At 40.8% G+C, this 23,070-nt stretch overlaps 1 protein-coding gene across 6 annotated transcripts in view; it reads right to left on the reverse strand.

Moving 5' to 3' along the window:
- LOC146308519 (electrogenic sodium bicarbonate cotransporter 1-like) overlaps positions 1–22,470 on the reverse strand; it is a 41,877-nt gene extending 19,407 nt beyond the window's left edge. For 2 of the 6 annotated variants that reach the window (XM_084745477.1, XM_084745476.1), the window contains exons 1-8: positions 22,131–22,462; positions 12,193–12,266; positions 10,474–10,650; positions 4,697–4,829; positions 2,405–2,565; positions 1,565–1,744; positions 1,253–1,348; positions 615–691 (exon numbers count right to left, since the gene is read on the reverse strand). In XM_084745477.1, coding sequence (XP_084601603.1) covers positions 615–691; positions 1,253–1,348; positions 1,565–1,744; positions 2,405–2,565; positions 4,697–4,829; positions 10,474–10,650; positions 12,193–12,266; positions 22,131–22,147 — 915 coding nt within the window. In that variant the 5' untranslated portion in view covers positions 22,148–22,462. Of the gene's footprint in view, positions 1–614; positions 692–1,252; positions 1,349–1,564; positions 1,745–2,404; positions 2,566–4,696; positions 4,830–10,473; positions 10,651–12,192; positions 12,267–22,130 lie in introns of all 6 variants that reach the window. The other 4 variants (XM_084745479.1, XM_084745475.1, XM_084745478.1 and 1 more) reach the window with 4 other exon arrangements.
- Between the last annotated feature and the right edge of the window lie 600 nt (positions 22,471–23,070).

Below are 23,070 nucleotides of genomic sequence, written 5' to 3' on the forward strand. Positions count from 1 at the left end.
AATCAAGGCAGCTGTATTCCAGCAACTCCCACGTTCTGCAAGGTAAAATTACTGTTTTTGGCAATGGAGTTGTTTGATTTGGAAAGGGCGATATTTGGCTCATATCACGGCGGTTTCCCATCAGAAAAGGCCGTCTGACAGCAAGTAAAGCACTGAAAATATTCTAAACGCAGCAGATTTTTTTCAGGTGGTTAAAATATGTTTTGCTGCTGACCCTGTCTACAGCAGTGCATTGTTCATCTTCCTTCACTGTTACTCCTGTTGCTTGGCCCGACTTTGAATAAAAACCTCATATAACCCTACCTCAAAAAATCTGAACTGTCCCTTGGTCACTTGCACACTTTTATATGACTATATTGCTTTGGACTGACTGTTTGTACTTGACTTTATTGTTTGTGTGACCAAATATGTTTTATTATAATTGGATTGTGGTTTTATTGTGTATGCCATTATTTTTACTGTGGATTTTAAGGTGTTTATCTGGAGCAACAGATTAAATAAATTTCCCCCTGTGGGATAATAAAGTTGATCTGTATTAAGTCTCTTCTATTAGGTTCTACAATAGTTTGCATACCATCTCTAAGCAATAATACAGCAAGACACAAACACATTACCTGATCCTTCTCCGGTTTGTCAGAGAAATCACTCAGGCTGTTGGAGGTGAGGTTTCGATGGGCAGTAGTTGGGCTACCTGCAGAGAGGTAAAGGCACAGTTAGGATCAAAAGACGCCGGGCGACGACTGCACTGCAGAGCTTCAAATGAGACATTTCTGGCCCGAGGTGGTGGATGAGTCCCAGAAAAGGAAGGCACCAGAAAAAGTACACGAAGAGAGCCAGAAAACCCAGGGCCTGGCTAAATGTGGCAAGGCTTAAGCTTTAGGACTCGTGCCAGATGGCCATTCATTCAGGCGCCCCAGAGAGAGGGGAGAGCTGGGAGACGTGGCCGTCTTAGACATCAGCAGAAACATACTTAGGCAACTATTGGCAAATGGGTGAGAATGTAAACTTTGGAACTCAGTTTGACGTGGTCCATTTATTCACCCGCTCTTACTGACAACATTAGAGAACAGAGTCTACGAGATTTTAGCTTTCCGTTGCCAAATAAATATTTGGTTAAGCACACTGGAAGTTAATGAGTGAAGCTTTTTTTGTACCAAATAAACACACATCCAGCTTTTCAACACACTAGACTGAAGGAGAGCTCAGCTGCACGTCCAACTACGCTGCTTTCAGTAGCCGTGACCTCACTTACAGAGGTATCCCATGCTGGAGCTCCTCATGACCTCACATGGTTCCTCTGGGTCTTGTGGTGTTAAACAAGGCACAGGGTGCTCAAGGGTGTTGCGTGCTATAACATCCCAGATGCAGGAGGTCACAGACAGTATAGACCCAAAGAGAAGGAAAGAAAAAGAGAAAAAAAAGACAAGGCAGGGAAGGAAAGGAGGAAGGAGGAAAAAAGTAAGAGGCTGTATTAGTAAAAGAAAGTTAATGTTAGGATTTCAGAAATCAGGAGACAAAAGAGAATAAAAGGGGGAAACCGTTTGGGTTAAATTAAATGTATTACCATTTTCCTGGCTGGAAAACAGCCTACTTGCACTGGAAACACTCTTGCCAATGTCGGCAAGGGAGCGCAAGTTGGACTTCTTGGTCTGATGGCGATGCTTCCGTAGGAGCGTGTACATGACCTTCTCCTTCAGGTCCGCCTTCAACTGACCACTCTCAATCTGGCTGTCGGTGATCATCTCTGTCAGAGGGAAAGATTGAAGAACAAGATTTGAGACACCCTCACTTAGAAACCCCTAGTTGGAGTGTTGAATGAGTGAGTGGTTTCAGAGACAGGCTGTGCCGTATACTGCATCTATTGCATAAAAGCAATAAAAGAGCAGCCACTCAGAACAAACAAGTTAGCTAACACTAATGTTCATCCTAATGTAGGCGGAGTTTATTTAAGATTTTGAGGTTTCGGTAACATCTGTATAGAACTTCAATGTTCTTTTTGGTAAATTTACAACAATGCTAACTCTAGAGATAATATACGGAGAGGGGGCTAAGTTAGCAGACACATTCTAGCTAATGCTACAGTTCAGGACTGTTAGCTTACACCACTGTTGGCTACTGTTAGCTAACTACAGTTAGCCATTTAGTATGTCAGCTACTACCACAGGTGGTGGAACAATGAAAATTAGGACAGCTTAACAGTAATCCTGAAGTTAGGAGAGTTTATTTAAGTTTTTGTGATGTTAGGATGCTAGTGTGATACACCTTTTTCTATCTTAAGTTTAGAACTCTTCATCTGGCTTTTTTCCTAAATCAGGTACTAACCTGTATTGCCATGGTTACCAAACAGTTAAGACAGGATCTGCACGTTCGGACGTTTCTATAACACCGCTCCTCGTCCACTTACCGACAACCTGTGGCAGTGTGGAGGCCTCCAGGTCCAGCATGATGGTACCCTTCTCAATGCACATTTTGAGTTCCATCAAACTGTGCAAGGACAGCGTGGCCACGTGAGGCTTGCTCCAGCGCTCGCCACCCTTCTCCACCTTCTCCTCGAACTTGATCCATCTGGACAGGGGGAGGACAAAAGACGCATAGGTAAGAGGACCGTTGAGATGTATTTACATCAACCTTGCCAATAAACCTGGTGTTCCTCAAAAGGTCCAGATGCCAGAGTCTATGTAACTGTTTATTTTTTTTCCTCACTCAGACAGGTTCCTGAAAGTAAAGGTCAATGCAAAATATAAATAAGAGTACAGAATAGTGGCTTTATAAGTTTACGAACTACAAACAAAAGGAGACAAGATGGGTTTTCTTTTCTTTACAAAACAACCCTACAGTGTTTTGAATTGGTCACAGTTCATAAGCCAAGAATAGGGGAAACAGGGCAGCATAAAAATGAAAAATAAATCAGCATACGTGAGCAAATGCACTGCATGCTGGAATGGCGACAGTCTATCGCAACTTTCAGACATGAGAAACCTGACTGACATTAGTACCATGGATGAGCTTAGCCTTGAAGGTAAGACTCAAGACAAGGATTCTTTTTAATAATAACGCCTCACATGTCACCACCACAAAGAGCCATTCTCCAGAGGCCTGAGGATGGGGTTTCCTCGGGGGATAGAGTATCCCGCTGGCTGTGGTCCACACGCCTGTGACTAGCCGTCTTACCAAGGAGAGGAGCCTGACCATGGAGACGCTGTCGACCTCAAGGAGTTCATTTATCTTCCCTTCAATATAACCTCACTTCTCAAAACAGGACAAAGTATTAAAAGTACTGGTGATTAAAAAAAAAAAAAGAAATACTTATCACGAGTGTGTAATTTCATTATGTGTGTAGGGAAAAAGAAATGCTCCTTGGAAACAACTTTAGACAATACTTACCACGTGCTGACTTTTCCTTACAAACTAAATTACTAGAAACTTCACTGGCAGACACCAATTCATTATGATGAATTTTTATGTAGCTTTGAATGGTAAATATTCTCTAAATGATATCATGCATTGAACTTGAATTAGGACCTACTTAAAAATACAGCTGCTGCTACTGCTTAGCATTGCACTCCTACATCATTAGCGTGATAAGAACTTCCTAAAATGACAGAAACAATCTTTGGGGGAAATTTATTTGACATGCATTTTGATTTTTAGTTTGGCCTGTGTCCCATCTGCTAACATGAAGGGTGTGCAATTTATGACTTATACTGCAGCCATAAATCAGGCTATATAGTTACTGCAGGTATTTATTAGAAAATAATGGATATTATGTGAATTCTGCCACAAGGGGTCTCTCACATTAAAACAATATCAAAAGATGTAGTTTGACGACATCATGAAGTAGTGTGGGATCATGGGAGTTGCTGTCTTAACTTTTAAGTAAACACACTGTTCATGGATGAGGCATTTTCATGGGAGGTGAAGCTACTAGCAACTAGCTAGCAATGACTAGCAGGAAATGCACCTTTATCTTGAGTAAATTATGGATTTCTCTGCATTTGAACACTGTTGAAACATTTAGGATTGTCAAAGTCCACAACTGAATAAAATATAACATGTCCAGTGTTTTTAGACATTTAATGTGAAAATGTTGCATATTATATCTTTAAAATGCTAACAATAGAGAATTTTTCTGTACGTCTTGGATAACTTTGCCCTTGTCGTACTTCCTAACCAAAATCTGGCATAACTGTATCCCTCGAAGCCAGATGAGCTTTTAACTGACAGAACATCTGGCCTTTTCACAATTTAATTAGACAATAAAGATTACAACATATATGTCACATATGGACCGTACAGAGCTATGTAAAAAGGCACTTTAGGAAACCATTAAAACATGATATCCATATTTTTATTGGCTAAATTTCATGTGCCCTAGAGCCAACTGTAACATTAAGTCTTGTTCTGGCCATGTGGGAGTTTCTGCCTTTTCCTGGTCCCACAGAGCAGGTACTACAGATCTCAATCAGATAAGAGTAGTGGACTGGGAGTTCACTGGAGTACGGCCTATTTCCCTATGCACACAAAACACGATTATTCATAAAGGGATTGTGTTGCGCTGACTGCACCGGGACTGAAGCAGGAAACTTTTGACTACACTTCCCATGGCTCTTAATGTAAAAAAAAAAAAAAAAAAGGGTGGGGGGTTGACAGATAGATTGCATGTCTGGCTGAAAACACTCTCAGATCAGTGACTCACCTGGCTGTCTCCTTCCACTCCATTTCCTGCCCGTCCACAGATAGCAGTTCGTCCAGCTCAGTGAAGAGCTGAGGAGGTGGGGGTCCATCGTCCTCCTCTCCCAGGATAAACCTGATTCTCTCAGCTGGAGAAACTGTGGGGAGAAAGAAGCAAGTTAGGAAACAACAAACCAGTGAATCACTTTAGCAGAGTTATAGCAACGAGCAATGGGCATCAGATAATTTCCCCTTTATGGGATTAATAAAGGATTATACTATCTTAATTTGTTGATAAAGATTCCTGCCATCTGAATTTTATACTAAAGTTTTAATTCTGGTTCAGCATGATTAAAATCGGTGTTATTGACACTACGTTACTGCTTCCCATCAGGTCAATAATCAGTCAATCCATGTCTTTGTGCTGCTGTAACATGAATTTCCCCTCTAGAGAGGGAGTCACATCATCAGGTCAACACTTCCTGATTCCCAAATTGTGCTGACACAAGGTGTTTTCAGCAGACTTGAATGTGGCTGCAAAAACTGAATAGACGAGATAATCTGGCTTTACCTTGCTGTATTTTCATAAATTTTTGCATGCATTTTCCAAAGTGCACACAAGCAGACATTTAGTTTCTGGTAGTATTACTTTGCAGGGAAGTCTCTCTTTGCCGTATAACAAGCTTCTCTTGACCAGCTTGAACCCTTGAGAATAATCATTGGTATTTCAGCTGGAAGGAAAGACTTTTACAACATGCACATGAGGAAGAACATTTCCTTCCTCCTAATGAGGAAGAACTTTTACTTCGTTCTGAGAAAGGTGTGACAAGATATCTGTCATCATACTGATGTGTGAATAATGATCACTTAAATGTTCCATCTCCTAATCAGAAATGATGGACACAAAGAAGCAGAGTATGAGCTCAGGATTTTCCATGTTCGGCAAGAACCCTGATCAAGTCCTAGTTATACAACAATAATGAGAATCTCAAGATTTTATATCCCGTACATTAATGGTTGTAAGAACTACTTATTCTTCTAGGAAAGTTGTGCAACTGCGCAGCAATGAGACAGTGGCGGTTAAGTGGTGAGTCACAAGGGGCACAGGTCGATCCCTCGACAACGTAACAGTGCCTGTAACCTTTTAATCCTTACACTGTGCAGCCAAGCTTAATTTAGGATGGTTGTTTTTAAAATAGCACTCCTCTGTAGCAAGAAAATCTAAAGTTAAGCTACATGAAGGACAGGATTGGTGTCTCGCAAACACTGGAAACAGCTTCAGGATATGGAACACTTAGTGTTTGACCAAGCAGTTTTGTGCAGCACACACCAGTGTCATCCACCAGCATCCCAAAACAGAAACACAAGAGGCGGTTCAGTCATCCTCACGACCACAAGGCCTCTCCGTTGTCCTTTTGCTGTCTGAAACTGACTTTTAACGCGACACTCTCCTGACGCCACATGGTGTACACAACACCACTCACCTCTTAAGTCTCACAACTGGTGTTATCAATGAAAACCAGGCCTTTGTTGTGGTTACACACAACTTTTAAGTGGACAGCTCCACAGGGTTTGCCAGAATCAACAGGATTACGGGGATTTAGATGGAGGGCAAAACAGCGGAAAATTCAACAAGTGGAGGGCTCTGTATGCACATGTCTAGTGCCGTGTGTGTTTTGAATTGGAGCTTTTGTCGTCTGGCACATGTCAGCCTGAACGCTACCCACATATGTCTGTCATATATGTATGTTTATCTGCTGCCGTAGCATACAACCACCAAAAGGTCCTGACACTTTCACACATGCTGCTTTTAGGGATCTCTACACATCACTTGAAACCTCAGGATGCACACCGGCCATTCCAGATACCATAATGCAATTCTGACACAGGGATGATGTATTTTTGTAGGCCAACCCAGTAGATGGTGTCGCTCTGATTCCTTCCACAAAAAGCCACTGGGATTTTTCCACTGGATTTTGGATTAGTGCAGAAAATAAGCTCTGTGGCAAACAAAAGTTTATGATATTTACATGTTTTACTCAGCAAGATAATTTTCACAAATGGACGCTTTTATCTTTTCTGAATCGTAAATGCAGTCGCCAGAGGTTAAAAGCTAACATTAGCTAGCTAGGCTATAAATGAACTACACAGCACTTGCTTGACTCAACTTCATCCCCAAAAAGTGACTAGTGTTCAGCTTGACAGTGTTTGGGTTGATTGAGTTTAATGTCTGCAACGACCACTGCAGACCCTTTTAGCCTTTTCAATCCACGTAAAAGCTTCAAAATTCACAAGTTGCACCTTTACAGTCCTAATCAACATCTTTTAAGCATCTGCAAAAATTTGGCTCTCTTTTCAACACAAACAAGCCTACCACATGGCATATTTAAGTACAGGAAACAGAAAGGAGGAAGCTGACCAAGGTTTCAAGCCTGCTCAACTGTGGTGGGAGCAGAGAAGTAGAAGAGTAAAGAAACTGGCAGGAGGCAATCTGCCCCCTTACTGAATAAAGAGCAAAAATCTAATATGAAAATCTTTGCAGGGGGTCACAGAAATGGTTTACTGCTGAACAGGGGAAAAATGTTTATGCCAACAGTGACTACAGCCTCATCATACAGTTGATTCTGCCCTCTCATTCAACCGTACAAGACTGTTTAGAGTTCAGATCTGGCACAGAGATACAGAAGGATGAGACAGACGTAGGAGTCTGTGTGTGTCTATGTGTGTGTGTGTGTGTGTGTGTTAGAGGGGGCATTTAAAAGTGAACCACGGTTCCGTTTAAAAACCTGCTTCTCTGTTTACTTTGGTTCCACTTCTGTCCCTCCCATCTGCTGATTTACCGTCTGATTCTATGGATGAACAACCAGTTACACTGTTTGCCTTTATGAATGCCACCATGTTTGAACCGTACACAGATTAAATACTACAGGGTAAATTAAGGGCGTTCATTTAAGACCACAGAGATTTGCAAAAGGTCTTGAAGGAACAGACTGTACATGTAATGTTTACTGCTACTGACATTTAGGTGGCAATTTATGACAAAATACCATCTTCATTGCTACTGTTCTCAGTTTTACGACACTGATAATGCTTAATTAAGCAGTGAACAGTTATAAAGCTATTATCAAATCAGCAAGCACTTAATCTAATTGCCTTTTATAGATTTATCAGTCTCTCTGTTCTGCCGTTACCTTATGTAAGAGATATGCAACTATTAAAGACTAAAGACTCTTAATTGGTAAAAAAGTTCTATTACAATGTAGTTTACCTGCAACCAAACTTTGACTCACAGAGTAATCAGATATGGCCTGCGACATCTACAAAGGGATTAAAAGAGTGAGCAAAAACGCTTATCATATCATGGCACCCTCAGATGACTAAGCACACAGACTGGTTTACACCTGAGCATGAGGTGTAACAAAGGAGGATTACAGCGTCAGAGGAGCTAGCAGCAGCGTGAGCGGATTAACCAAGTGCTTGTCTGCTGTGTGGAGTCTGTGAACCGGCAGCTTGACGTGATTCCAGCATGACCAAGAAAGGTGTGCTTGTAATATTTTATTCTTGTTCAGTCATTATTTCTTATTTACTTCTCACAGCCATGATTATTCCCTCAGCATTTAAATGTGACAATAATGTAACAGCTGCTGCATTAAAAATAGACGATGATGAAACTGCTGTAAACCCCTCCTGACGCGCGAAACTCCGGTCCCACCCTTATCCGTACCACACAGTGTCATAGTCCTCCTGTGCCTAATCTGTGATAGGAAAATTCCTTAATTCCCAATCCATTTAGAAGCATCCAGTTTGCCCCGAGGTTTGATTTTTGCCAATTTTCTCCCACAATTACTGCAGCCGAGCAATTACAGATTTAGTTATGCAGCGAAGTGCATCAGATACTGGCTTATTTTGCTAGTTGTTGTCTTATGGAGGCAGGAAATTATGGGTTAGTCTGGCAATGAATCAAGCCATATTCTCCTTTTGGTTACACTTTCTATGAAAGTCATGTGTACAATGCATTAAAACTTTAATGCATCTATAAAGGCTTTACAAAACTCTTTATAAACCTTGCTGGAAGTTTTCACGCATGATTATGAACATTTAGGAAGATTTATGAATGCTGAACTTATAAAACATTATGTCCACCAATTATAAGGCTTTACACCTCCATGCAAAAGTGACAACAGTGTTTGGAAGAAGAATCTGAGTCCCGAGTTACAAAGCACATTATAACTACCAAAACCCTAGAAACCAAACCAAAACTCTCTCTTTTAATTGAAGACCTAGTTTCTCTGCGGTTCCTCAGCTGATCCACCGTTCCTACTTTGCCTTCAGAACTATTTTGGCATGCCTTACAGTTTTCTGATGTATCTGCTTCTCTATCAGTTTTACCTTATCTAAAAGGGTGTTGCTCGAAAATTTTCTCCCACTGCAATCACCTTAAGATTTCTCCACCACATGTCCGCAGAAAGCGCCGACTGCTTCATGCACACTTGCCTGCACAAACCAGACAAGCTAAACTCTCCACCTTACTGTACCCTTTCATATATCACTACAGACTTCACTACACATGCAATTAAAGCATTGGTTTGCCTTCAGGTATGTGGTGCTGTCGTCATTGTCCATACATGCCCCGATGTAAATCCCTGCCTTTTCCCATCTCCATCCCATTTTGAGACCTTAATGGTTACCTCCACCAGCAGCAAAGCGGGGTGTAAACACTCTCCTGTTATGCCAGGTTCCAGGATGTGCCATTTTAAGGTGAATTCCAGTATTGTGGTAATTGTACACCTTGCGAATAGATTGTAATGTTTGCTGCTTTAAAAAAGAAAAAAAAAAACCCACCCAGGTCGTTTTTAGTGGTGGTATAGAGCCTTCATCAAGGTTTAGAGATACAACATGGGGATCCCCCATACAATTATATGGCTCATTTACTGTACACTGATGCTAAATCATGGAGGTTCTTCTTTTAATGCTTTCCCACCCAAGTCTTCTCTTATAGGAGAACACATGGGTTAAAACTGACTTATATCTACTTATACTCTGAAATTATTATTCCTCCTGTTCTAGGAAACGATCTTGGGATTAATGCTTCTACCACGCCACTTTCCTAAGCTTCTATAAGTATAAGGAGACACATCTGGTGTGCTTTCCTGCAGCAGGAAGAAAACTCTTGAGCCCGTCATCGATCTTAATGTGCATTTTGCATCTCATTTAGCGCCGTTGGTGGAAAGTTGATGGATCCTTCCTACTTCTTTGATTGTTTTTCGCAGTACTGACGTCGTATCAGGCCCACTTGTTGCAACAATGTCCTCCTCCAGCTTGTGACACATCTTTGTGCTGCCTCCTCTGCTTCGCTTTACTCCTTTCTTTCCTATTTACTTGGTTTTTAGCTTCTGTGAATCCTTTCTCACAAATCCCACAAAGACCCGTGTTAATCATCAAGGTGACAGATAATACCCCTCTTGTATTTACTTTACACACTTTAAGCTAATCCGGTGTCATTTTCAGATTAGTATTCAACATGTTCCCATCCTCTCGGTCTATTAATTCCGTTGAGTGTAGGTTGCTGCATGGTGATTTTGTTTTTATTTTGTTTTTGTTTTTTTCTTGGCTGCCACCCCACCCAGCCCTCCCTGCTCTGTTTGAATGACTACCTCCTTCACAACAGATGCACTAATATCCTGCCGGCTGCGATTTGCGGGAGTGCTGGTGGAGTTCACCCAACATCTCATGAGTGCTATAACCATTACTAAATGTTACTTCTGCACACTGGTTGCATTCACCAGTTTAATCTGAACTCACTGAGGGGTTTGAGGATGTTCGCAGTGGATTCATCTGCGTTCTCTCCATCTGACTTGTATCCTTCTGTGCTCTGCTCGGGTCGTTCCCGCTTCTCCTTGTGGCTGGACTTGCGTCTGTGGCGCCTCCTCCGATGGTAGCTCTTGGGGACGTGCACGCCGATGTACACAGTGTGGTGACCTGCCACAAACACAACAGAGGGAATGCAGATCAGATTACACTCACAAAAGGAAATCACATTAATCCTGACCGCTGGTAATCCCCATCACCGCTGGAAGGACAAAAACAACGGGGACTGGTTGATCTTGTGTGATGCGTATTCAGATCCTTTACTTAAGTAAAGGTACCAGCACAGCAACGTAAATCCTACCAAAGTAAAAGTCTGTCAGCATTAGCAGCACAGTGTAGTTAAAATATTAAAGTAAAAGTGCTGGTTTGGTCTTTCTGACTGATCATTTAGAGCTGCAACAAGTAACCGATAATGAATCGATCATTAAATAAAATCAGCAACTATTTTCCAGCTTCTTATATGTGAATATTTTGGTTTCTTTACAGCTTTATGACAGTGAACTGGATAACTTTGGGTTGTGGGGCAAAACATCTGAGGATGTCGTCTTGGGCTCTAGGAAACACCGATCAACATTTATCACCATTTTCTGACATTTTACAGACTAAACTGCTAATCGATTAGTCAAGAAAATAATCATCAGTTGCAGCTATAATATTATGAGTCTGACATCATTAGATTACTTCACAAGGACACTAGATAATCTAAAGGTTCATAGAATGATCAATGGGAAACAAGAAAAAGTTCTGATCCACCAATCTGTTTTCAGTCTCTGGACTTTGAAAAGACTGTGTTTCGGTACGTGCTTTTTCTCAGGCAGAGGGCTGAGGGTTCTCGCAATCGGCATAAACCAAATTACCACGTCACAGTTCTTGCATAAATCCACTTTGTTTCTTTGCACAACATTATGAAATGTTTGTTTATCACAAGGCTGATCTGACTACTTTTTTATTTGTGCTGATGACAAAACTGTTGGTAGAAACTATTGGTGTTTCGTGGCCTAGAGATACAGCCTGTCCTCAGTCAGTCGAATTACCAAATTAAATAAACGCTAACTATTTCCTAAACGGCAGCTCATACAGATAATGACGACTTATTGTCTGCAGGAAGTAATTACAGAGATGGAGAGAGAAAAGTCTTACAAATACTGAGCTTAACTAACCAAGTTAGCACTGAAGCAACCGTGTCTTTTTTCCCCCAATTCAACTGTGCATTCCATAAACATATCTTGTGGTTTTTAATGACATCTCTCACACTTCAGTGGTCAGTCATGCTTCCTTGTAAAAGCCAAAAACATGCGAGGTGCACACTGAAGAAAAAGTCCTCTGCATTCACACAAGCAGCTGACACAAAGCCCAGAATCTCTGACATGCTTCTCTTTGTGTGCACCCTTAAATGTTGGTTTGCGAAATATGTTGAATGCCTCAGTAAATGCACGTGGGCGTCTCCACATGAATTCTTTTGTGGCTTTAGCCGACAGCCAGCAGTGGACAGGATGAGAACACTTGAAGAAACATCTTCCTGTGCCGACATGTCAAACTAAAGTGGAAATTATTCATTCGATTACGTGAGAGTTTTAAGTGGGGTGGATGGAGAGATAAGTTAAAGCTTATCAATCAGTGAGATAACGTGCCGGTATTCATCGGTGATCTTACCTTCCACTTCCTCTTCATCGCAGACATGTTTGACAAAGGACGCTCCTCTGTCCAAGACTGCTTCATCCTCCATTCTACAAGGAAAAAGCAAAAAAATAAAAAAACATAATTAAATATGGGTCACCACATAGGATAGGAGAGAGTATCAGAGTCCAGTTTGAAATCTGAAAATCTTATGCCGCCTGACGAAACCTTTCATAACAGCTCTGATCTACACATGAGATTAGTCGTACCAATGATGAGATATTAAAAACACATTAATGTGACGTGTCACTAAATACTGTATAACACCTGTTACACTAAGTAAAATAAATGAAGAATAACACAATTGAAATCCTATGGCTTTGTTTTATTTGTTCTGGTTACTTTTAAAAAAATCTTCAAATATTTTAGTATAATTTAAAACTTACAAAATTGAAACTTAAGTGTTTCTTTTTTAAGACTTCTCATTGGCCCACAACCCCTTGGACCCAACCAGGCAAATCTTGATAAACAATCAATCATTACCGTAATTTTTCAAGAAAAATGGCAGAAAATGCTGTTTTCTGTCTTTCATAGAAAGAGATCTCAAGCTTTTTGATGTTTAAGTTATTAAACAGCATTCGTTCTAGGGATGTGCTGATCCAGTACTCAGTATCAGTGGGATACTGGCCAAAATCACTGGATCAGATATTGGTGTGGACTTGCCTGCTGCATGAGAGAATAATATTCACCTCACAGTTTGAGTCTGATGGGTTTTTTTTAGGTGTCTGGGATATGGAAAGTGCATCCATACAAATGTATTATCAATAGTTTAGTTGTATAAAAGAGGGGAAAATGACCATTTTAGATCAGTACTGACGGACACTCAAGGTTGCAGTATCGATATTGGACACGACAAAGTTGTATCAACCCATCCCTTGTTTGTTCAACCAAAAAAAATGTGTGTTACCAATTGTGTTAAATGTATCAGAAAATATTAAGGTTTTACGATACACGGTTTATCATACCACATAAATTTCAAACTGTTTCAACCCTATTCTGACAAAAATCAAGTTCTTAATAAACACAGGAAAGACTGAAATAAAAGTTAACAAAAGATGCAACCAAATCTTACAATGACTTTAAAAAAAAAAAAAAATCTTTCAGTGTCATTTTCAACCCTCAGGCCAACAACCAAGGCCGGGCTTTTATTCAAATCATAATTTAATGGCCCATAGACTTAAAGTCGGGTTACCACGAAACACAATCTGATGATAATGGCCAGTATTCAGCGACTTCTTATTCAATGTTGTGGAATATTACCCCAACAACCCACTTTTCTCATTTTGCAGCCATTGACCTCAAACAAAAAAGACCATATATTACAGTGAGTAATAAAGACTTCTGCACTTCCAGCTCCACAATCACTCACTGTTGTGATATTTTGTGCAAAACTATGAGCAGAATGCTTTAAAACATGATGAATAACTGCACACAAAGGCTTCAAAACCTGTTCACCTGGCAAGCTTTAAAGTGCATTAACATTTTTGATGTTATGACAATCACCCACATGACCAAAATGTCACCTTCCCATCCACCTACAGTGCAACACACACACACACACACACACACACACACACACACACACACACACACACACACACACACACACACACACACACACACACAGTGAATAATAGTTTCTTCTTTTCCTCAGTGACAGGACGTTTGAATGACATTGCACTTTCATCACAGTGATCTGACGGATCTGAATCATCAGTTGTTTTTGAATGACAGCCATCACGGACTTTCTAGAGCACAAAGAAGGCCTTATGTTTACTTTCTGGTCCCATCAACGTCAGAGACATCTTCATAGGTCACGTGACCTGGATTTTCCTTTGATCATTGAGCTTCAATCTTCCTGGAAGGTTAGAAAGGAATGTGGCTCCTCCAGTGCAGCGAAGTGTGGATTAATCCAGGTCATGACAGCTGGTTCAGGTCACAATGTACTGTATTGCAAACAACGCTATTATTTTCAGTCTTAATTAACCTGCAGTCGTGTTCGTTGTTTGTTAATACTGTGGTTTCCAAAAGCTCAAGATGGCGTTTTGCCCACAACCCAAAGGTATTCAGTTTACTGTCACAGAAGAAAAAAAGAGAACAGAAACGAATCAGGGAAATTTGACTTTTTTTCTTTAAAAAATTACTAAAACCGATAACTAGTCATTAACAGTCCCAGTTCCCTTGACAAACAGAGTCGTAAAAGTTGGGAATTTATCTGGGAGTTGACAACTAATCAGTCCAAGCTGTGACAATTCATTCATTAAGAACCAATTATTAAATTAATTGCCAACAACAATTTTGATAATCTGAGTTTCTTTAAATAAGTCCTTTAATACTTTGACAGTAAACTGAATATCTTTGGATTGTGGGCAAACAAGACATTTTTCACTTTTTTTTCTGACATTTTATAGACCAACAACTAATTGATTAATCAAGAAAATAATCAACAGATTAACTGACAATGACAATAATTATTAGCTGCAGCCTAATAATCGATTAATCACTGCAGCTCTAATTGACAGTTTTGGAAAAACGGCAACAAATTAAACAAAACACAGGCTTCTATCAACAAAACATAAAAGAAAAGGATAGTATCTCATTACATTAGGAAAAATGTTTAGTTTTCATACAGCCTGTGCCTCCAACTCAATTCACTCCTTCAAACCGTTCTGGGACGACATAAGCGTGTCAGTGTCAAATTAAGAATTCATCTGCGGTGGCTACTCTGACCAAATGCTTGCAGAGAATAGGTTTGTTAAACAACTAAAAATAAATATTTGATTTCGGATGCGTTTCAAGAATGTCAATAAACACGTCAACAGTTTCCATTTGCAACTGAACAATCCCCAACTGAGGACGACACAATTCGAAAAAACGAGGGGATGGGAGCAGTGTACACAAACGGCTAAATAAACAAAGTCAGGAAGGATACAACTTGTTCCTCCAATTGCTCTGCAAGCTCATCTGAATTTCCCCAGTGGATATGGTATCTGACCCTCGAGAGACACGGAGGTCTATCGCTGATAAGCAGGCATAATGTTGAGCCACCGGCTCGGAGATCAAATAAGAAGTGATGGAGGAGTGACCGGGCACGGCGCCAAGTTCACAGGCAATACCAATACAGTGATTAGCCTCTGTACCGTCCTTTTGTTGTCTATTGTTGCTTACAAAAAAAAGCGAGGTCAAGTTCCCACACGGCACCATGTGGAGAGGGCCAATGGCGCTATCATTTAGCTCCAGATTTCTTTGTCTGTTCTGTTCAGCTTGCACTCCCCTCCAGGACAGAGAGTACAGAAAATAGCACCAGCTTCAGGGAGTTACTTCTTTGAAGAACTTATTATCCTAGCCTTAAAGGGATAGTTTGGATATTTTAGAAGTGGGGTTATATGAGGTTCTTATCCATAGTCAAGGTATTACTTACGGTAGGTGGCAGTTGGCATGACTCCAGTTTGGAGAAGCAGCAGGAGCACTGGTGTGGGAAGCTAAGCCATGCACTGCTGTGGACAGGCTCAATAAATAAATATAAAATAAAATAACATTACGTAAGCCAAATGTCGCTCTCCCCACACCAACCAATCTCTATGACTGAAATTAGCAATTTTACCTTGCAGAACACATGACTTGCTGGTCTACCACTTCTGCAATCTGTTGGTTTGTTTGTGTTATTGTGTGACTTCTGTGATTCCTAACTAACCCCTTAAAACACCAAAGTCACACAATAACACAAACAAACTAACAAATGAAGGCAGCAGTAGACCAGCAACTCCTGCGCTCTGCAAGGTAAAATTACAGATTTTTCCTATGGAGTTTGGTTGCTTTCGAGAGAGAGTAGTTTTTTTTTTTAAGGTAGCCAATATACATTTTGTTGCTGACTCTGTCAACAGCAGTTTATAGCTTAGCTTCGATGCTGGGACTCCTCTCTGCCTCTCTAAACTGCAGACTGCCCTGTACTGTAGGTAATATACTGCAAGGTTTCTGCATGTCCCGACAAGTTTATTTCAGATGTTTTAAGACCATTGTGAATCTAATTTTAAGCCCTGTTCCACATCTATATTGTCAAAAAGGACAAGAACAATTTGCATTAGTCGTTACTGGGTCAACACTACCTGGCCAAAAAAGTCACCGCCTGGATTTAACTAAGCAAACAGGCAAGAGGATAATTACTGCAGTGATTAATGTGCTTCAGCTGGCAACAAGTTATTTAACCCTAACTGATGCAGTGAGTGGCTTCTCATTTCTTAAACAACCATGTCAGAAGACATATCCTGTGGTCGTGGAAAAGATGCTAAAGGGTCAAATTATTGGCCTGCATCAAGCAAAGAAAACAACTAAGGCGATTGATGAAACTACTAAAACTGGGTTAAGAACTGTGTAGCCCTAAGAAAACTCCTCAGTGAGGCTAATCGGAAAAAAGGCTTCAATTTGCTAGAGAGCATAAAGACTGGACTCGGGAGCAATGGAAAAAGATCATGTGGTCTGACGAGTCCAGATTTACCCTGTTCCAGAGTGATGGGGGCATCAGGGTAAGAAGAGAGGCAGATGAAGTGATGCACCCATCATGCCTAGTGCCGACAGTACAAGCCTGTGGGGGCAGTGTTATGATCTGGGGTTGCTTCAGTTGCTCAGGTCGAGTTTCAGCAACATTATGAGCCCAAAAAATTAGGTCAGCTCACTACCTGAATATACTGAATGGGCAGGTTTTTACATTAATGGATTTATTCTTCCCTGATGGCACGAGCATATTCCAAGATGACATGGCTCAGATTGTGAAAGAGCAGTTCAGAGAGCATGAGACATCATTTTCACACATAGATTGTCCACCACAGAGTCCTCAGCTCAACTGGGAATCTTTGGAATGTGCTGGAGAAAACTTCACACAGTGGTCCGACTGTCCCACCATCAATACAAGATCATGGTGAAAAATTAATACAGCTCTGGACAGAAATAAATGTTAAGACATTGTGTAAGCTTATCGAAATGATGCCATGGCAAATGAGTGCTTTAATCAAAGCCAAAGGCGGTCCAATGAAATATTAGAGTGTGTGACGTTTTATAAAAATAATGTTTACTTTATAATTTAATTTAAAACCTGTCAAAATCATATTTAAGGCATTTTAAGATACTGTAAGATCTAAAATTCAGATTATTGGATCATAGAGCTTTTAAGGAACTGCAGAAACCTCACTTTCACTGGCTAATCTGAACTGTCCCTTTAAGTGTTGCTGAGAATTCACATAGACAACAAATGGGTGGTGCCTTTTTAATCCAAACATTGCACACAAATGCAGATGTTTCCAGGAACACAGCTCAGTCTTGAAGAATTTACTACTGCACAGGTACCAAACTGCTGGTGATGGCGAGTGTGTGTGTGTGCATGGAGGCAGGTCATGTAACAGGGCCTCCAGAAAAACCGTTGGCCACACAGGAGAGCAAAGGAAGCTCATGTTGCAGCTTTACTGCTGGCTAGAGCCAGTCAATGGAGCCATGTTAATCACTCCACACAGAGGCCTCAGACAGGGAGACCCTCATGATGAGAAACATACCACAGGTGGTGCACAGACACGCAGGATTCAAGAGAAGAACTCAGCATTCCTGCTCTGAATGCAGTGCTAAATCAAAAAGGATTAGACTGCTATGGAAAGTGGAATAAAGGCAATGTGAAGAGAGGAGAAGAGACTTAAATCTACTCTACAACGTCAGTCAGCAAAGTCTAAATGACTTCATATGAGACCAAACAAAGGCTAAATGCATATCTTGTGTATGAAAACATAAGGTAGATAAGATGCAATGTCTTCGCATTCATGTCATAAGTGCAGCAAATCTTCTTGATCTTCTTTTTCATTTCCTGCTATGACTTCCTCTTCCTGATTAATAAAAAAAAAAGCTGGGCGAGGGTCAGAGAGAGCAACCAGCTGCGTTCATCTCGCGCTGCCGGTGAACTTCTCTCACTTTGCTTCTTTTCTCTGTGACCTCATGAGGCACGCTGGATAAACCTGTCGGTGCGTGAGGAGCCAGGATCAGCTGCTCGGGATCAGGGATCATCCCCATCCCTTTACAGAGTGACGCACCCAATCCCACCGGCCAGGTTCACCACGGGGGTTGGGTGCCCCCAGCAGCGCAACGAGCGATGATGATGATGATTTGGAGCCTTAAAGTGACACTCCACCCAGAAGTGATCTTTGAATGTCAAACATTCAAAACCTGAGGGCCTGAAAGGTCGCTGTAAAAAATGTTGAGCTCATTTCTTAGAGACATAACAGAGGCAGCAGTCAGTGTGTATCCAGCCAGCTAAAATGAACTCTGACACTGAAAAGTTAAATGTATAGTTCAGTTTATTTAATGTAGGTTCCCCAGTCAGGAGAAGCAGAGAGGGGCACCAGCAAAGAAGCTAAGCAATGTACTGCTGTGGACAGAGTCAGCAACAAAATGTATTTTAGCCACTGAAAGAAAAAAAAAGTCAGTATCGGTTTAAGTGTACACTATATTTAGAATATTTTCACCACTTTACCTTGCCATCAGACCATAAGAAGTCCATAAGTGAAATCAGTAATTTTATCCTGCAGAACACAGGAGCTGCTGGTCTATCACTGCCTCGATCTGTTTGTTTTTTTTATGTCATTGTGTGATTTCTGTGTTTTAAAAGGATAGTTCAGATTCACTGGAGTCACACAATAACACAAACGAGCTAACAGACTGAGGCAGTGGTAGTTTTCTGCGAGGTAAAGCTGCTGATTTTGCCTGTGGAGTTCCGCTTTTTTTGAGAGAGAGCGATATTTGGTTCATATAGCTGCAGTTTCCCCTCACAAAAGGCAGCTGGACAGCAAAGTAAAGCAGTGAGATTCTTAATATAGCTTTTAAACTGATAGGGATTTTTAGTGGCTAAAATAACTTGTGTTGCTAACCCTGCCCACAGCATTTCATTGCTTAGCTTCCGTGCTGGTGCCCCTCTCTGCTTCTGCAAACGGGGGCCATGCCGACTACCATCTACTGCAGGTAATATATTGACCATCAATAAGCACCTCATAAAGTACTACATTTAATAATCTAAACTATCCCTTTAATAGATACACTGATGTTGTGCAATCACTGCAAATAGAAACTTGGATATCTGTTCCACACACTTCAAAAAACCTCTACACCGCAGACACGTGTGAATAATTAAAGCTTCATATCAGCATTTCAAACCTTTATCTTTTCAGATGGATGATGTGCCAATAATATCCATCACCCCTAATTTTAGGTTATATAGACTCTGTGTTCCCTCTGATTTGCCAAAGTCTCTTGTGACCTCTTGTTTTAGACCGCTGAGTGGCGAGATCGGTTTTGTTTTGTTCATTCTGAAATTTGTATTACAAGAAAAATGACTTTGGATTATAAAAGATCATGTCAGTAATTTATAGATTTCAAAATCAAAGCATCAACGACTTCACAACAAAAGTCTGAGTAAGAAGGTCTGCCAGAAGTGACAAAGGCCACATGCCATGTGATTCTGCATCTCTTATGCAATCACTGAATTGTCATTTACTCACTGCTCCTCGCCTCCACATTGACTATTGAACAGAAGAGGAAATGGACGGATATCCATCTGCACAGTCACAAAACATCACTCAGCACAACAGCGCACAAAAGGGCATTCAAGATTCCAGTCAGCACCAAGAGGAAGAGTCGCACCAGTAAATGGATGGCACTAAGTAAAGGAAAGAACATTTCCCCATTGCAACCAGTTTTCACAATCACTACATAAGACAGAAGAATGAGGAAAGTTTTTACAGTTTCTGCAGCCATTGTAAAAAGAGGGCAGGGCACTGACGCGTTATGTCACTATAGGTTACTCTTGGTTTCACTCATTGCTTCTTGTCAGAGGTGTGTTGGTAACACTTTGAAGGACTGTGTCCAACCTTGTAGGGGAGTGGAGAGATAAAAGTGTAACTTTTTTTGTATTCTACTTGTGAAGGCCTCATTGCACGTGTAAACATGAAATAGAAAGTAAAGAATAAGCAGTGCTGACAATGATCCTGATGAAGACGCGTGTCATATTAAATATTTTAACCATGTAAAATAAATGCATTTTAATTTTGCACAACCCCTACAGTGTGCTTTGGACTGTTTTTGAAGGGGACTTTGACTTTTTATTGAGACTACATGAGCCCTTTACAAGAAGAATAAGCCCAGTGCACCTGAAGTATCCAAAGAACACCTATATGTGATGATCAGAAAACCCCAGCAGCACTTCTGCTCTGTTGTCTTCATATGACTTATTTGTATTTCCCTCTTTACACAGAGATGCCTTTACTTGGAGAAACCATATTTCATTGTGAACAATGTTCATGTCCTCTATCAACATCATTTAAAAAAAAAATCATTTTGGATAAATAGATTGGACGCAATCAAACATGAAACTAACACACAACTCTCTGTCACAACAAGAGAAACCAAGCCTCAGGACAAATACAAAAGTTGAACAAATCTGCTCTAATTAATGTTTCTATTATTCATTGAAGCACATAACCATGTTACTATAAAATCAATTTAGCATGCTAATATTGCATCGGTATGTTCCTAACTTCCATGTTTTTGGAATAGGTTTGATTTTTTGTGGTGGGGTTGTATAAAGTACTTATCAATTGTCAGTGTATTAACTACAGTAGATGTCAGCTGGTACGCCCTCAGTTTGGAGAAGCAGAGACGAGTACCAGCACATTCAAAATATTTTCACCATTTTAACTTGTCAGACAGCCTTTTCTAAGGGAAAGCATTGTGATCTCAGTCAAATATCCAAACCAAACAAACTCCATCGGTGAAATCAGTCATTTTACCTTGCAGAACAGAGAGGTTTCACATAATAATAAACACAAACAGACGTAAAGATTGAGGCAGCAGTAAATCAGCTACTCCTGTGTAGGACTAAGCCCTGTGGAGTTTGGTTTGTTTGTTTGGCTTATAGAAAGGTGGTTTCCTGTCAGAAAAGGCTGTCTGACAGCAAAGTAAAGTGGCAAAAATATTCCAAATATAGCATACACACAAACTAACAATGATCTTTTTGAGGGCGGCCTTTTTTAAGTGGCTAAAAGACATTTTGTTGCTGACCCTGTCCATGTCGGTGCCCCTCTCTGCTTCTCCAAACTGGAGGCATGCCAACTGGCATCTTCTGACTATTGATAAGTACATCATACAACCCCACATCAAATAATCCAGACTATCCCTTAAAGAGAAAATGTGTTGCAACCGTCCACGGATACTTTCGTCCCTGCTCTCCCCTAAATATCACGGAACAGGCTGTAAATCATCACACTGGCTAAAGATGACGATAACTAGTTGATGAGTTCCAGCTGCATATCAGAAAACTGCATGCAGATCCTTAAGTGAGTTTCCATGAAGTCTGATTTGTTGCTGCTTTGGAAACCTGCGTCATTGCGCAACGTGGACGCACACTGGCCCACGCTGAATGTGGACTTTTGGGGTGTCAGCTCATAGACCACATGGTCTGTGAGGCGCACACATATACGCACACACAGCTTTATTCATAAAGTTTCACCGGAGACAGACAGACAGCTCTCCTCTCCAACACTTGGCATGCGCTCCCTGCGTCTCACTAATCGATAGTGACAGCTACTTGGAAAATAGATTACCGGCCGGCGGCCGTTCATAGCCGCAGAACAGTGGCTTATCCAGCCGAGGGTGCGACTCAAATGAATGAAAATATTTATTATTAGAAGCCTGGTGAGGAATCTACTGAAGTTTGACCCAAGATATGGCACCAGTGGCGAAGTAAACCCAGATTTACGCACTGGAAATGGCTCAATTCCACATTACTTGGTGATTGATTCACCTGACGCCCCATTTACGCGTTTTCACCTGGCCACGCTACAAGGCAGAGTTCCCAAGTTAGACAAGGAAAGAGGAGATAAACTTACTTCTTTTCGGAGGTCATGGTGACAAACTTTGCCTTTTTTCAGCAGACCAGAAGTCCTTCTGCTTAGCTCTTCTGTGTTTGGAAAATCTTCACCACCTCTTCTCAGTAGCGCTTTTTTCAAGAAGTGGATCAAAGTGAGAAAGAAGTCGAGGAGCTACAGCTGCTATCTCGCTGGGACGGTTTCTCCGACTCTACAAATCAAATTTAACTTGTTGCAACACACAATCCACATATCTCGTTCAGGTCGGTGACATCGTGAAGAAGAAAAGTCTGGCTGAGTGTCTGGCTGGCAGGCAGCGTGTGTGTGCACAGACTCAGCGTGTCTTTTTCCATATTTAAAGTGCCATCCCTCCTCCTGCGTGACGCCACAGGGGGGTGGAGGTCACAAAGTTACTCCTGGGTGGCGCTTCAAGTGCTTTCACTTGACCATTTGTTTCACTATTGTTCACTTTGCATATGAAATAAACAGAGAAAAATCAAGAACTTTTTCATTTAGATACAAAACCCAACACTTTGGAGCAGTTTGTCCTTTTTATTTGTAAATCTATTTTTATTTTTCTATATATATATATATTTACTACAGGAAGGTTATACTTTAAACACTTTCTTAGATATTAACTACAGTCAGTGATGTTTTTTAACACTTTTTTGAAACTGCGAATCAAAAACTGAAGAGTTTCATATCTGCGTGCATTCTCTGTAGTAATATTAGGCAATATAAATGAAAATGAAGGTACCTATTTCAGGTATCTTTGACCGGATCCTGTTGAAGCTACCAGGTAAAGAGAAGCTCAGCAGTCAAAAATAGCTGACTGAACTGCTGCGATGGAGACTGGCGACATCTTCTGGAAAAGACGCAACAAAGGTTTCTGCTGGGTTCAAGTTCCCGTTCGTACAAGGAAAAAACAGTACAAACAGTTTGCATTAGTCTTGACTCAATT

The sequence above is a fragment of the Lutjanus erythropterus genome, chromosome 20 (assembly GCF_056507025.1).
Source record: "Lutjanus erythropterus isolate fLutEry1 chromosome 20, fLutEry1.hap2, whole genome shotgun sequence".
NCBI lineage: Eukaryota > Metazoa > Chordata > Actinopteri > Lutjaniformes > Lutjanidae > Lutjanus > Lutjanus erythropterus.